The 15,189-nt window shown below is 34.8% G+C and overlaps 1 protein-coding gene across 1 annotated transcript in view; it reads left to right on the plus strand.

Moving 5' to 3' along the window:
• DOCK2 (dedicator of cytokinesis 2) overlaps positions 1 to 15,189 on the plus strand; it is a 480,195-nt gene that overhangs the window by 218,172 nt on the left and 246,834 nt on the right. Inside the window, exon 27 of the mRNA XM_072630938.1 lies at positions 5,007 to 5,102. Within this exon, the coding sequence (XP_072487039.1) occupies positions 5,007 to 5,102 (96 nt within the window). The remainder of the gene's footprint in view (positions 1 to 5,006; positions 5,103 to 15,189) is intronic.

The raw sequence follows: 15,189 nt of genomic DNA on the forward strand, positions 1-15,189 counted from the left end.
TTCAAATAAGTTGTTATTAGTTTGCCTGATTTTATAGGGTATCCTCTTGGTAATTTGATTTAGCATTAAATCTATTGATTAATTTGGGTGGTATCATTATTTTTATAATATTGGGATGGTGTGTCATTGAACATAGAATATATCTATACATAATTATGTCCTTTCTTGTTTCTACAAAAATAATTTTGTAATTGTATTTATAGAAGTCCTTGATTGTTAATTCCCAGATATTTAATGCATTTGTTATTTAAAATGGTCTTCTATCTCTTCTTCTTTGTTTCTGTTAGGACTATAAAGAAAGGAAATTTTGTGATTGTATTTTGTATCTTCCGGTATTATTGAAGCAATTCATTGTTTTCATTAATTTTGTGGATTTTTGCAGTTTTCAGAGCGAACTATTATCAATAGAACTGTTGTTGCATCTTCTTTGCCATTAATTCTTTGCTGAATTTTTCTTATCTTATGCTGTGGCCAGAATTTCTAGTACTATATAAAATAATAATCGTAATATTGGGACTCCTTACTTCATTCCTGATGTTATTGGGAAGGCTTCCAGTATTTTTCCATTACTGCTCAACAATGCTGGTCCTTGATTTTGGATAAATGCTTTTGATCATATTAAGGATAAGTCCTTTCATCCTATGCTTCTTAGTATGATTAATGGAAATGAAAGATACATTTATTGAAGGCTTTTTCTGTATCTATTGACATAACCATGCAGTTTTTGTTATTAATAAGATTTCTTATGCTAATTATATTTAAAATCTAGGACCATTCATTTAGTCTGGATATAAATCCAGTTTTTCCATGAGGAATAAGTTTTTGGATATGTGGCTATTATATCTTTGTCAACATTTTATCTAATGTTTTTATATCAACATTTGTTGGAAATATTTGTTTATTGTTCTTTTTCTCTTCTTTATCACTTCCTATTTTGAGAATCAGGTTTCTTATAGAAAAAGTTTGGTAGTGCCTTCTTTCTTGACTTGAAATAGTTTATGTAGAATAGAGATTATTTGTTTTTTAAATGTTTGCTGAAATTCATTTCAAATCTGTCTGGAATTTGAAGTTTTTCCCTTAAGATTTCATTTTAGACTTTGCCTAATTTCTGTTTCTGAAATTAGATCATGTATTTCTTGCTTTGCTAATTTTTTTTTGTGGTGGTTGTTGATCCATTTCATTTATATTTTGCTTTTTTTTAGCTATATGATTCAGTGTATTATTTTTAAAATGATTTAAAATATTATTTCTATTTGTTTCCCATTTCTTTTTTTTTATTTGGTTAGGTAGGTTTTTTCTTTTTATTTTCTTTAAAAATGATATTAGCTAATAGTTCATTTAAAAGCTTTTTGAAAAAACCAATTCTGGTTTATTAGTTCAATAATTTTATTTATTTTCTATTTGACTTATCCTGTTTTTAATTTTTAGCAACTTTATGTTCATTTTAGGGTTATTGATTCATTAGTTTTCTTTAATTATAGTTAAATTAGTTCATTTATGCTTCTCTTTCATTTTCTCTCTGTATGTCTAAATATTGAGGTATATGTGTTTTCTTCTAAGAATTGCTTTAGTTGTATACTATGTATTTTTGGTATACTGTCTTCCTATGATCATTTTCTAATTTAATTTGTCATTGTTCTCACAATTTGGTCTTTGATCCAGTTACTTTTTTAGGATTATTTTTTTCTCTGTTTCCATCAGAATCAACCTTTTGGTATTTCTCTTGCTTGCATTTTTTTCTACATTATAGTTTGTAAGGAGTGCTTAAGATTTCTATCTTTTTGCATTTGTTTTGTTACGATAATATGTGATCAGTTTTTGTGTTAGTCCCATGGGGATCTGAGAAATTTACATATTCCTTAAATTTCCATTTATAAGTTTCCCTGGTTCTACCTTAGTTTTCTCAGCACTCTGTCAAATTGTATAATTTCATCTTTAAAAAAATTATATAGGAGTTGTCACTCTGACAGATAATACTACAATAACCTAGAATTTCCTGTCTTACTCTCTACTCTTTAAAAATGTAAGCTTTTCCTTGAAGATCTTAGTTGTTATGCTGTCAAGTACATATTTAATATTGATTTTGTTTAATCACTATGGTCCTTTTAATCACAAAATAATACTCCCTGCTTGTTTTTTGTGTTATTACTGTCTGTCTCATCCAGTATGATGAATGTAACTCCTGGTCTTAAAAAAAATCAGTCAAAACATGATAGGTTTCAGTTTAGTTCTTAACTTTGAATCTGTAAGTCTGTGTTTTAGATGAGTTTCCTGGACTCCTCCAGGAATTTTATTTTCAAATCCATTCTCCAAATTGCTTTATTTTTATTATTGAATTCAGTCAATTAAATATTCCAATATATATGTATATATACACACATATGTACATATTTTTACTATTAAATTGCTACTTTCTCTCATCAGCACAAGGTACTGTAGCAACTTTGATTTTTAACAACTCATCCTTACTCTTTCTATTACTATCTACTCACGTTTCTTACCAAAATACAGATGAAGTTTTTCTTACTTTTTAATGATGTAATAATGATCCCTCCTTCCATCCCAATACCGAACAAAGATAGATCTAATTAGTCTATGTTTATAATCTTTAACATTAGGAAATGCCTTCTTTTACTGAATCCCAAATCCTTTTCTTTGATTATAATTCATTTGAGGTTATAGAATGCAAGAAATATTTTACTTCCTATCTTTCTTGATTTCCATTTAGTGCACCTCATGATTCATTTTTGTCATCTGCCTTTTAAACAGATTTTTCCCTAAAATTCCTTTTTATTTTCCATGACCCTTACACTAGGTGTGGCTTAAAAGTTTCAATATCTATCAACTCATTATAATATGGAAGATCTGAGTTACCTTTTACTCATTATTTGAATGAAAGTTATAGCATGTTTTAACTGTTATTATTTTTCAGTTCCTTGGTTAATTTGCATTAATTTTCATCGAATTTATATCTAATCTCTTCCAACTTCGATATTTCTCAGTCCCCTCTCTTCCATATTTCACATTTCTCCCTCCCACTCAGGTTTTTTCCAGACTTTTTGAACCATGTTTTCTCATGCTGGAGTATGTTCAGTTTTGTAGAATAGGTACTTTGGGGGTGCAGGACAGTTTTCATTCATTTTCTTATCACTTCCATGTATGGTAAATAAATTGCTTTTTTCTTGTCTGTTAGCAAGAGTCTGTCTTTGATACTGAATCTGTGAAATTTGGCTGCTACATTTCTGTTTGAATTAAACATGGAGTGCTATTCTATGGGTATCCCCTGAATTCTTCCGATTTGTTTTTCTGTTTTCAGCTATTTCTGTGTAATTTTCTTATTTATCTTAAGGTATGGCAGCAACACATTGTGTTTTTTTAATCTTCTAAAAGATTGCTAATCCTCAGATTATTTATTTAAGCTCTCTATTCTAGGCCTGCTGCGTTGGTTTATAAAAATTCAAAGATCTGAAGTTTATTCTTTTAAAAAAATATGCTGTGTTCCATCTTCTTCTACCTTTGCTTATTTCTTTCATCCTAAGTGACTCTGCTTTTATGAATGTCCGCTGCTTCATTGATATTTTTCCACCATCTTTTCTGTTATCAATTCTTAAATTCTTCATGAATTATTCCTTCAATAGTCCTAGTTATAGACTTATAGATTTCAGGACTTCTGCTATATATCTTATTGCCATTCTAAACCCCTCTGGAAAGGCTTGTGCTATATCCCTTCAGTCTTCAATTAGTGATGTCATTGTAGTCTTTTTTCTTTCCTTCTGGACATTTTTTATTCACTTGATTTTACATCATTAGCTATTTGTAATATTATGGCCTCATTTTGCCCTCCTATTTATTTTGTTAATTTTCTTTTTAAAACAATTGGATACAACAGTCCCCTTAACAAGCATCCACATAACTCGCTCTACAAAGAACATTTTCCCTAATAGTAATTTTATTTATTGTTGACAGAAAGAAAGGATAATTTTGGCCATTATGTTTGATCACTTTGGTTGCCTTTCCATATAGATTTTATTCACAATAATATCATCTTGCATATTTGTCTTTCTGCTCTGCTTTCTTCAGTTTGCTTCACTGTATCATATGTATTCCTACATTTTCTGAATTGTTGTTTTTTGTCATTCCTTAGTATATAGCCATATTACCTAGCACTTCTAGAATACAGTTTGTTTATCCATTCCCCAAATGTAGGGCACATATTTTGTTTCCAGATTAAAAAAACCCCCCACAAAACAACACAATTAATCCTTCCATAGATGCTTTTGTATACATGTCTATATTTCCTGCAAAGGTTTTCCTATATTTTCCTTTCCTTTTTTTGTTCTTTTAAAACACACATCCCATTTCAGTTTTTTTTTTTTTAGTGCTGAAGAGCAGCTGAGTATGGTCATGGCCACTTACATCACTATCTAGCCATAACCTCTTGTTCAAATTCAGTTCTTCTCTTTGGTGCTTGTCCTTGGAGGGTTTATTCATAACCAGTTGCAGTATTGTGAACAAATGTTATTTGAAAATTTGCATTGTCATTGAATTCTTTGATGAAAATTCCATCACCTAATGGACAGTCTGTTTATTCTTGACAATCAACCTCTTCTCTATTTAGCGAGGGCAAAACTCAGACAACAGACACAATCGTTTACTAAGACTATACTTGAACAGAGACTGACAGCCCTAGTAGAAGATTAGTATCTACAGGATTTTAAAAGACCTAGAGGAAGGCACCCAATCAGTTAGGCAGATAAGCTGTGGATAATTTATGGTAGGACATGGACAAAAATTAAATAAAATGAAAAAATGTTGGTGACTTGTAATCTATCCCATTGGAAGCCATGCACATATCAATGAGATTACTCTCTTCTGAAGTCATTACTTGTCAAACCTCTAAGTGAGTGAGTGAATTTTTTCTTTTTTCAATGAAACTTGAATTTAAAAAGAAACTTAATGGATATGTACCTCTGATTTTCATATAAGTGCCTATCTCTATGTTACAGATCTCAACTTACCATCACATCCAAGAAATCATGGTTCAGCTGCTTCGCACAGTGAATAGGACGGTCATCACTATGGGACGTGACCACAGTCTTATTGTGAGTAGTATTTTTCTTCTGTTTAGATGCCTCAGGATTCTGCCTGGGTCCTGTTTCTGAAAACCTTTGGAGAAATTTGGATGAGCCAAGACCCAATTCAGAGGTTAGCTGCAGCACCCAGCACAGGTCATATCTCTGTGGGAAGGGGTATTCCCACAGAAAATTTGACATCTACAAAGAAGCTTCAAGGGCCTGAAATAAAATGGCATTTAGGATTTGTCCACTTTTCTCAGGAGAGTGAAGGAACTGAACGACTTCTTTAGTGAAGGTGGAGAAACACAGAGTTGCTTTCATTGAGAGGTGATTGGAGTGGGATTGAGGTTTCTAGCATAGCATCATCAGCCTTATCTGCTTTGGCTTCATAGTGAGGTCCACATTCAGGGTACACAAAACTATACTAGTAAGGGCTAGGTAGATTGGATGTTTTTCAGAAAATATTCTTTGTCTGTTCACACAAAGTTCCTCAAGAGTCCATAGACATGACTTCTGTATAGGATTGACTAGGTAGGCAATAACCGCAGTAACCACGGGACAAGATTTCTACCAAGAAACACAAGCTTTTTCTCTGAGATGGGTTTACCTTGTATTTATGGTCGAGACACATGAGCTTGAGTCCCTAATATACTAATTAATACCTATGTAGTCTCTAATTTTTCTGAGCCTTAGTCTGCTCACCTGTAAAATGAATAGGTTGAGCTCAGTGATTTCTAAGGTCCCTTCCTGTTCTATAACTCATGATTCAATGAGCATTTTATTCTCCTGGTTTCTCTAAAGAATGAAAATATATACTTAGTGGTAGGGATAAGCATGGGGCAGTGATTGAGAAGGAAAGAAAGTGATGATGGGTAATATTGTATTCTGATTGTAGCTCCTAGAACTTAGATCTAGAAAGAACTCTACTTTTTTTTCCCAGTAAAGGAAAGAAGTAAGTTCCTTAAAGGAAAGTTTTTTTCATTTGTATATTTGTTTCCCAGCATCTATAACACCTGACAAATATGCAATCAGTACTTTAAAAAATCTTGATGAATTAAATGAAATGGAATTTAGGACTTGGTATATGAGACCTAGAGAGGTTAAGTAACTTAATTAAAGTGACATAGGTAGTACCTTTCTGTGTACTCTCAACTCAGAAATATTAAAGAGGTTCTCCTTCCTATGATATGCTGTCATAATGTCTTTGGTTCTTGAGTTTTGTGTAGCCAAATGAAAAGATGGTTGTGTTGAATCATTGTAAACATTCTTACTGGGGTTAGAGCAGGGTGGGGCTAGCTCTTCTCTCCAGGAAACAGAACATGTCTAAACTGGAGGTCTCCCTCTCATCATGTAGTTTCATCTATAAAAGGGAAAAAAATATTTCTAATATTCTTAGAATAGAAATATATTCACCATATAAAAGGAAATAATGGTGAGATGTTAATTACTGTGGAGTCAGAGGTCACTTTTAGCATGGAATGTCCCAATTTAATTTTGAACTGAAATAGGAAGGGGAGGAAAAATCTTCATTCTAAGCTCACTTTTAATTTTCCAGATGTGATTTTATTGACTATTTCCCATTACTAAGGAATATTACACAATCAATATTTATGGCAAACCCTGGGTAAGCCTGGTGTTCTAAAAAGCTCAGAGGGACTTGATTATGCCCTGTGGTGGATAGCTGCTTTGTACTGATATTCTGTAGGATGAATTGTGACATTTTCACTACATCTTTAAGAGTGCAAACATTGTTATTAAAAAATGTTAGACATTACAGTTACGTGAGTTACAGCACCAGGATTGGTGTTCCCTTGTTTCCTACTGTGCGTTGTAATTATCATTTGCTGGAAATAACCATTGCTAATTTTTCTGGAGATTGCCTGCCTGTACAGTGAATTTTTGATGTTGATAAACAAACCACAAGTAGCTTTCCTATGGAGCTATCACGTCATTGGTGCCTTTCTTTCTTCCCTTTTTCCATCAGTCTTATTTGTCAGGTTAATCTGAGGTCCCTTAAAGATATGATACACACTGTGAGCTCATTGAGAGCAAGGACTTTTTTTTTTTTTTTTTTTTTTTGCCTTTCTTTGTATCCCCAGCACTTAGCACAGTGACTGACCCCTAGTGGGCACTTAATGCTAATTGAATTGACTGACAAACTGATATCTAAAGCCACTGTTGAGCAGTCAGCATGGATGCCGCTGGAAAAACACCGAGATGGTTCTTAGGAGAACTGGGTTCTGATCTCAGCTCTGGTTTTAGCTTTGTGACCTTGAGCAAGACAGTTTATTTCTTTAGGACTCAAATTTCCTCATCTGTAAAATGGGGGCAGGAAAGAGTTGCACTAAATGAGTTTTGAGATTTCTTCCAAGCTTTAATATTGCATAATTCTAAATTCTGTCCTTCTTCAAAACCTATATTCTCTACATTTTTGGGTAACCTTCCTTTTCTTTCCCCTTCTCTACCTTACTCCACTAGAAACAATAAAAACAGCAGTTTCTGTTTCTATAGCATTTTAAAGGTTTATAAAGTGATTTTTTTCCCCACAAAAAACTTGCAAAGTAGAGAATAAATATTATTGTCCCCACTCTGCAGATGAAGAAACTGAGGCTCAGGATGGATACAATATCCATATAATATAATATAATATAATATAATATAATATAATATAATATAATATAATATAATATAATATAAATGGAAATTTCCTAGACCTTGAAAATGATCTTGAGTTATCACAGTCCATACTACTTGCTCCTCCACTATTCTGTCTCTTCATTTATGGATAGTGAATGATAAAAATTTAGGTGACACCTAGTCCACTAAATTGTGAAATTCCCCATCCCTACTTCCTGCTTCCTGTCATGAAGACAGTTCAGTTCTAGACAGTAGTCCCTTGGTGGCTATGTAGCAGCAGTCTGCCTAAGCAGCATCCATAGAACAAATAGGGTATTTATTTTGCAGGAGGTTTTTGGAAGGATCAAGTCATTTTGGCTCGAAATGGGGCCTAGCTTTTATTTTTGGTGGTAAAAATAAGCCTCTGGGTGATATATTTTGTTTTTAATTACCCCCAATTTTGCACAGAGTGTTCTATTGTGTGATTAAAAAAAGGTAAATGCAGATGGCATTGTGCCTGCTGTAGCAATTCATAGCAGTTTGTTAAGAGGGAAAAGTTGAAACAAGCCTAGTCCCCTGCTGCTTCAGTGACCAGCAATGCTGATGACTCTAGGAAAGGTTTGAACCATCGGAGGTAATCAGGACTGCCAAACCATTCATACAGAAGTCTCTGACTTCGCTTCTTATTCTCAGGGTCAAAAAGATTGGAAACAACAGCTCTCTGACACTATTCATGCAGGGCCCTCTGATAGAAACCTCGAGGTGAAGTCCCATTCAATAGCAATTCATCAGGTAGTCATTAAACTCTTAATAATGTGCTAGGCCTTGTCCAAGGTACTGAGGGGAGGCAAAGCAGTAAGGGAACATGCCTACTATCAAGAAATTCACATTCTAGCTGTGGAGATAACACAGGCACAGGAATAACTCTGTGTATTCAGAAGAGGAATCTCTTTTAGAAGAATGTCTGCTTGGATTATAACAACAAATAACATTTATGTAATGTTTTGATGTTTGCCTACACCTTCTTTACTGTAACCTGACGAGGTAGGGATCGCAAATTTTACTCCACTGATTTTAAATACGAGGAAACTGAGGAATAGAGAATGAAGTGACTTGCTTATTCACACAGCTAATACAAGACAGAGTTAGCATCTGAACTCAGGTTTTCTGGCTATGAGACCAAGACTCTTTCCATTATACCATACTGCCTTTTAGGAAAGATTTTGTAGAAGAATATTTGAGCTGTGTTTTGAAGAAGGGCAGGATTTAAGTATTGAATGAGTGTAGAGAGGAAATTCCAAGCAAAGGAAAAAAGCCTAAGCAAATGTATAGAGGCAAAAAAGTCTGGGAGTTATTCAAGAAAAACCTAGAAACCCATATTTACTTGGATTTAAGGTTTGTGAGGGGGAGTGATGGGAAAGAAGTCTAGAAAAATTGATTAGAACCATATTTTAAAGGGTCTTGAATGCCATCCTTAGGAATTTGAGCTTTTTATGTAGGTGATATGGAACCAGTAAATATGGTTTTAATAACTCCTTATCTTTAATGACCTTATTTTCCAGTTATCTCACTAGTTTGATGTGATAGAACCAAATTTTTAAAAAGACTCAATTTAGAAAGACAGCATATTAGATTGACTATCTCATTCCCAACTCCTCTCTGCCTATCAGTGCTTTGTTGTCAGATGAAAAATAAAGGTAGGCCATGATGGCAATAGAATAAAGAAAAATAACTTTGAAAGAAATCCGAATTTTAATGAATACGATGACTCATTTTGAATGAGAAGACTTTTAGGAGAACATCCTTCCTCTTAGTAGAAAAGTGGGAGATTATAGATACAGAATAAGGCATGCATTATAAAAATGGTTAATATGTTAGTTTGTTTTACTAATTATGCTTCTTTATTTAGCACTTACTACCTAGCACATAGTAGGTACTTAAATGATTTTTCATTGACTATGGGGGTGGGTTTAGTTACTGCGAAGTGACAGTGATCTAAATATGTAAATATCAATAAAACATTTATTTAAAAGGAGAAAATAGAGAGAATTTCAGCAGAAATTACACAATGCAGCTAAAACCTAAAAAAAATGGTGCTAGCACACATATAAATACAAATTCATAACCACGGCACACACATTTGCACAAAATAAATACACAAATACATAGACACATTCAAGAAATACATATGTACAAAATTCTGCTTTACTATGTACTACTTCGTGAGCAGAACTTTACGAGCCATAGACAGGAATTTAATCACCTCTTATAAATGTTATTGATGATTATTATGATGAGTTGATATAAAATAGAATAATATCTAATTGCATATGTCTTAATATTACATAGCTTGTGGATTCTAGGGTCCGGGAGTGATTATGAGCTCTGGTACTAAAGAAGTTGGAATTAACTGATTTTGACTTTCTGGCCTATGATCATCGTTATTATATAAGCAACATACATAAGGACTTCAAGGACATTAACTAGGGGATTGGAAAAGAGGAAAATACCAAGTTTACCATAACCAGTACTGCAAAATATTGTTATACCAAAAGGCTAGAACTGCATTGAATCCTAATGACATTATTTTTAAGTCTCCCAGCACATTTTGGCTTTTGTAAGTAGGTCTGGACAGATCTAATTTTAAGCCAATAATTTTAAGTGTGTTCTTAAAGCTCAGATTCAGCAGTGTCCCCTGTCCTGTTTGTTGGCTCTACAGTATGAGGCAGACGTTTCACTTGTCCTTGAGTTATTCTACAAACAAAGGCGTTGAACATTCAGTTTTAGAACAGGAAGAGATCTTAGAGGTCATTTCATCTACTCACATCATTTCCTAAATGGGGAAGTATAGGCCCAGAATAGAAAACTGACATTTCTAAGTTTGTACAACTAGTACTAGAGAGCTTAGACTAGAATCCAGGTTTCCTGTCTCTTGGTCTTATGTGCTTTCCACTACACCAATTTTTCTTGAAAATACTATTAGTTTACATTTCTATAGTGCTTCACAACAAAACTACGAGGTAGATACTGCCTACCTATTTTTATCCTCATTTTACAGATGAAGAAACTAACACTTGCAAAGGTGAAATAACTTGCCTTATCTTCACACAAGGAGCAAATGTCAAGAGTCAGGGTTCAATCCAGGTCTCCTGACTTCAAGTCCTGTGCTCCGTTCGCTACATTGTGCTACCTCAGAAAGTGTATCTAGAGGGTGGGGATTGTGTTAGGAATTTAGAATTACTGGTAGTTTAGAGCAATGATATCCAAAATGAGAGTCAGGGCTTCTTGAAGGAACCATGAACTGACTTTAAGAGGTATACTATCAACCAATAAGGGTGGGAAGTTAGGTCATTTCATACCCTCCTTGTGACTGGCATTCTTAGGACTCAAGTACAGCACAACAAAACTTAACCCCATCTCCCTAAATGCTCTATCCCTCCCTTACTCTATCCCTCTACTCTGCTAGCTTCTAACCTCCCTTACTTCCACTTTTTGAACTGGATATAGACTCCTCCTGGCCACCAAAGCAACATCGATGTAGGTGCCATTTGGAAATTTCACCTCCCCTAGTATACTCACTTCCTGCCCCCAGATCAACTGGTAGTTTGTGAGAAGTACCCAATGGAATGTCAGTTTTGTGCTCTAGGAAAGTGATTAGTGAATGAGAATGCCACCTTCCTTCTTTTTTATTTTGAGTTGAAAAAGATTGTCATAAAGGATAAGCAGATATAGATGGGTTGCAGCAGATTAGAGGTTTTTCCCCTCAAACCTACCTCTGTTCCAAAACTCCATATTACTATCAAGGGTACCACTGTCATTCCTGTCACCTAATTTTGCAGCCTAATTGTTATCTTTACCTTTTTATTTCTTTATTACCCCACGCATTGGGTTAGTTGCTAAATCTTGGTATATTTCCATGTCCTGTCTAGCATCAATCACCTTATTTCTATTCGCCCAGGCACCATCCTACTTCAGGTTCCCATCATCTCTCACCTGGACAATTACAATAGTCTCTAAATTGGTCTCCTTGCCTTAAACCTCTCCCTCCTCTAATCAATCTTCTGAAAGGCTGCCAAAGGAGTTTTCCCAAAGCACGAGTCAGATTGTTATTGCTCTACCATATAAATTCTGGTGACTTCTTATGGAATCAAGTATTATTTTCTTTTTTTCTCATCCTTTAAAAATTATATTTTGTGTAAATTTTGCAAGATATATGTGTATATGTATATATATATGTATATGCAATATATATATATACATATATATGTATATATATTATATAATTATTAGGTAGTAGTACAAATACAAATTTGCAGAATATCCTCAAAAATTTTTTACTAGTGAGGTATGTAATCAAAAAAGTAGAAACTACTGGCTTAGAAAATTGAAGTGAGCTGATCTTAGAGTCATAGCTCATATTTATATCAACAATATTTTTGTACATGGCCAATCAGTTTAATATTGAGCACTTTCTTATCAGTCAGTCATAAAGTGCCTGATATCTGCCAGTTACTGAACAAGAAGCTAGAAAAAAAAGAAAAAAATAGTCTCTGCCTACAAGGAACCTGCATTCTATTGTAAACATAAATACTGTATTTACCCAATCAATATGAGATAATATTGTGGGGACTCATTAGCAACTTGGGGGTGCAGGAAGAATCTCCTGTAGAAGTGGGCATTTTAGATAAGCTTTAAAGAAAATTAAGGATTCCAAAAGGTTGGGGTGGGGGTGAGGTGAGGAAGGGAAAGAAGATAGGATGTCAGACATGAAGGAGAGCAAGGAGGCCAGCTTGGCTGGACTCTCAAGTACCTGAAGGGCAGTGATGTAGAATAAGACTGGAAAGATAGGGTTGAGGCCATTTGATAAAGAGCTTTATGTGCCAAGCATCATGCCTAGATGCTATCATGAATGAAGAACACAGGTCTAGGATTCTGTTGTGTATATGAACATTGGAAGGTATGGACACTCTGTGATATGATGTGCTCATTTCCACAAGGAGTCAGAGGCAGGTTACTTGCCTTTGTCCTGCTTAGCAGCTTTCAGAGGTCTTGATTTCTAACCCTCTTGTGCTGCCTGGAGCTACCCACCTCCAGAATCCTCTCTTGCCTTCGTCACCAGTTTTTGTTTATGTTTCATAGTCTCTCATACAGCCCTGTTTTATACTATTGAATGCATTTGTGAAGTAAAATTAAGCTGTTGTCTCAGCTGGGCTGTGAACAGAATCCCATGAGAGACAGTCAGGGCACCATATGTTTGTTACAGGCCCTGGAACCCAGACAGGAAGGAAAAATGGAGTGATAGAAACATCACTCCTTCTGGTTGTATTCCAGGGATTGAAATGGCCAACAAAATCACTGGGGGGGAAACTGTTGAAGCATCTGGTTAGTGAATATCATGGATTCTATGATCCAAGAAGCTCACCAACCCATCTCCTGGGAACTGTGATGTGAAAGAAAGAAATCCATTGAAGTCATGCTTCGACATAAATTCCCACCTTTCTAGGAATAGCCAAAGGTCAAGACTGAAGAATCTAATGTGTCTAATCGAGGGTTGCCCCTCCCTAGGCCTCTGGTCTGGTCTAAGACTGAGACACAGTGGTGGTAATAATCAGTCAGCAAGTATTTATTAAGTAACTGTGGGGCTTTGACTTTAAAAAATAAATAGCAATTGAAAGTAGGATTTTAAATTTAGAGTTGGAATAGATTTCAGAAATCATCTAGACTACTCTCTCATTTTTATAGATGAGGAAACTGATGTCCACTGTGTTTAAATGTTTGAACTGAGGTCATATAGGTAGTGTTAGAATTATGATTTGAATCTGAATCCAAGTCTGGCAGTTTTTCCATCTGGCAACTTTTCTTATGAATCCAGTGAAACATTTTCACATGTAGTTTCCCCCCTTATAACAATTAATGAGGGAGACTTCTGACAACATGCCAGAATAAAATATTTTCTCTAAATACCCTACTCTCAGAGCATCAAGAAATGCATAAATGAAAAGATAAAGGAAACATTTTGTACATGCTCATTGCTAAGGGTAAAACAATACAAGTAACAACAGAAGGGCTTCTTGCTTCTCTTCAAGATATACAAGGCATCCCCCATTCTGACTCTTATGCTTCTCAGCTTCATGTATCTATTCTTGTGGCCTCCCTATGTCTCTCTTAAAAGGAATATATATCTGGAAGGAGAGGTTATGGGCCTCTGGTTATCCCTGACTTGCTTTGGGAGAACCTTTAGAGGTGGGAAGTGGGATCAAGAATGGGGAACCATGGAACCTGGAGTCAAGTGTAACTGGATTCAAATCCATTGTTGCACACTTACTAGTTATATGATCCTGGACAAGTTACTTAAATGCTCTCTACCTTGGTTATCTCTTCTGCAAAACGAAGGAATTATATTCCCTGGCCTTTAAAATCTCTTCCAGCTATAAATCTGATATCCATCATTCTACCACTGATAACACTATAGTGTGTTTCCCTGGGGGAGAGATGTACAACGTACAATGGAAACCTGATCATAGGTTCTGTCTAGATGTGGGGACTTTAACTGAGCAGGTGCCATGTTTCTTAGGATTACTTTTCACCCCAAGGGAAGGAAAGTCATTGTCTACAGGGGCATCTGCCACAGAAGGCTAAGGGACAGGGACACTTGAGCTCAGAGAGATGAATTCATGGCCTTAGTATATACAGGAGTTGAGCAAAAGGACACTCATTTGGTTAAGGTTCACTGACTCTGAATGCAAGCCTCTTTCTACCACACCACACTCCCTCCTTCATTAGTTAACTTTTCTGGCAATGAAGTACCACAGAAAGAGGGAGGAACTTGGTAGAGGTTCATACATGTGCTGATAATTGAGCTGACTATGGGTGGGATCAAAGCTTTTGTATTCCAGAAACCTCACCTTGTATGAGGAAAAAAAGAATATGTGAAAAGAAAGAAATTTTTGATACACAATTGTTGTCTCTTCGGTAAATTTTATTTAAATAATAATTTCCTTTGCAAGACAAAGGCAGTTAGATTCTAGAGTGTTATAGAAAGATAAAGGAATAAATAAAGAGGTAAAGGAACATTTCTTGGAAAGTGGTGCTACAAATGAATACAAATTAGACCAAGGAAGTAGATGATGGAAGATATTGGCCAATAGGAGTATATTGTCTTGTAACAATTGGACTGGAAAGGGAAAGAGAAAGGGGTGGGGAATCTAATAAAAATGAATATAAAAGAAGATACACAGCTGAAAAACGTTTTGTAACATTAGAATTGAAAGAACTTTGATGACTTTTTTGAATGGAAATATTAAAAATATAGATATTTCTCATCATCACACGGTATCAATATGAAAACTGGTCATGTACTAGGGTGTAAATGAATTATACATAAATGTAAAGTTGGAAAAATACTTAGGGCATCTTTTATAGACTACAATATAACAAAAACAATATTTAATAAAGTATGAACATATGATAGAGAATGAAATTGAGTAGATGTAGTGAT

Source organism: Notamacropus eugenii, chromosome 1 (genome assembly GCF_028372415.1).
Source record: "Notamacropus eugenii isolate mMacEug1 chromosome 1, mMacEug1.pri_v2, whole genome shotgun sequence".
In the NCBI taxonomy this organism is placed as follows: domain Eukaryota; kingdom Metazoa; phylum Chordata; class Mammalia; order Diprotodontia; family Macropodidae; genus Notamacropus; species Notamacropus eugenii.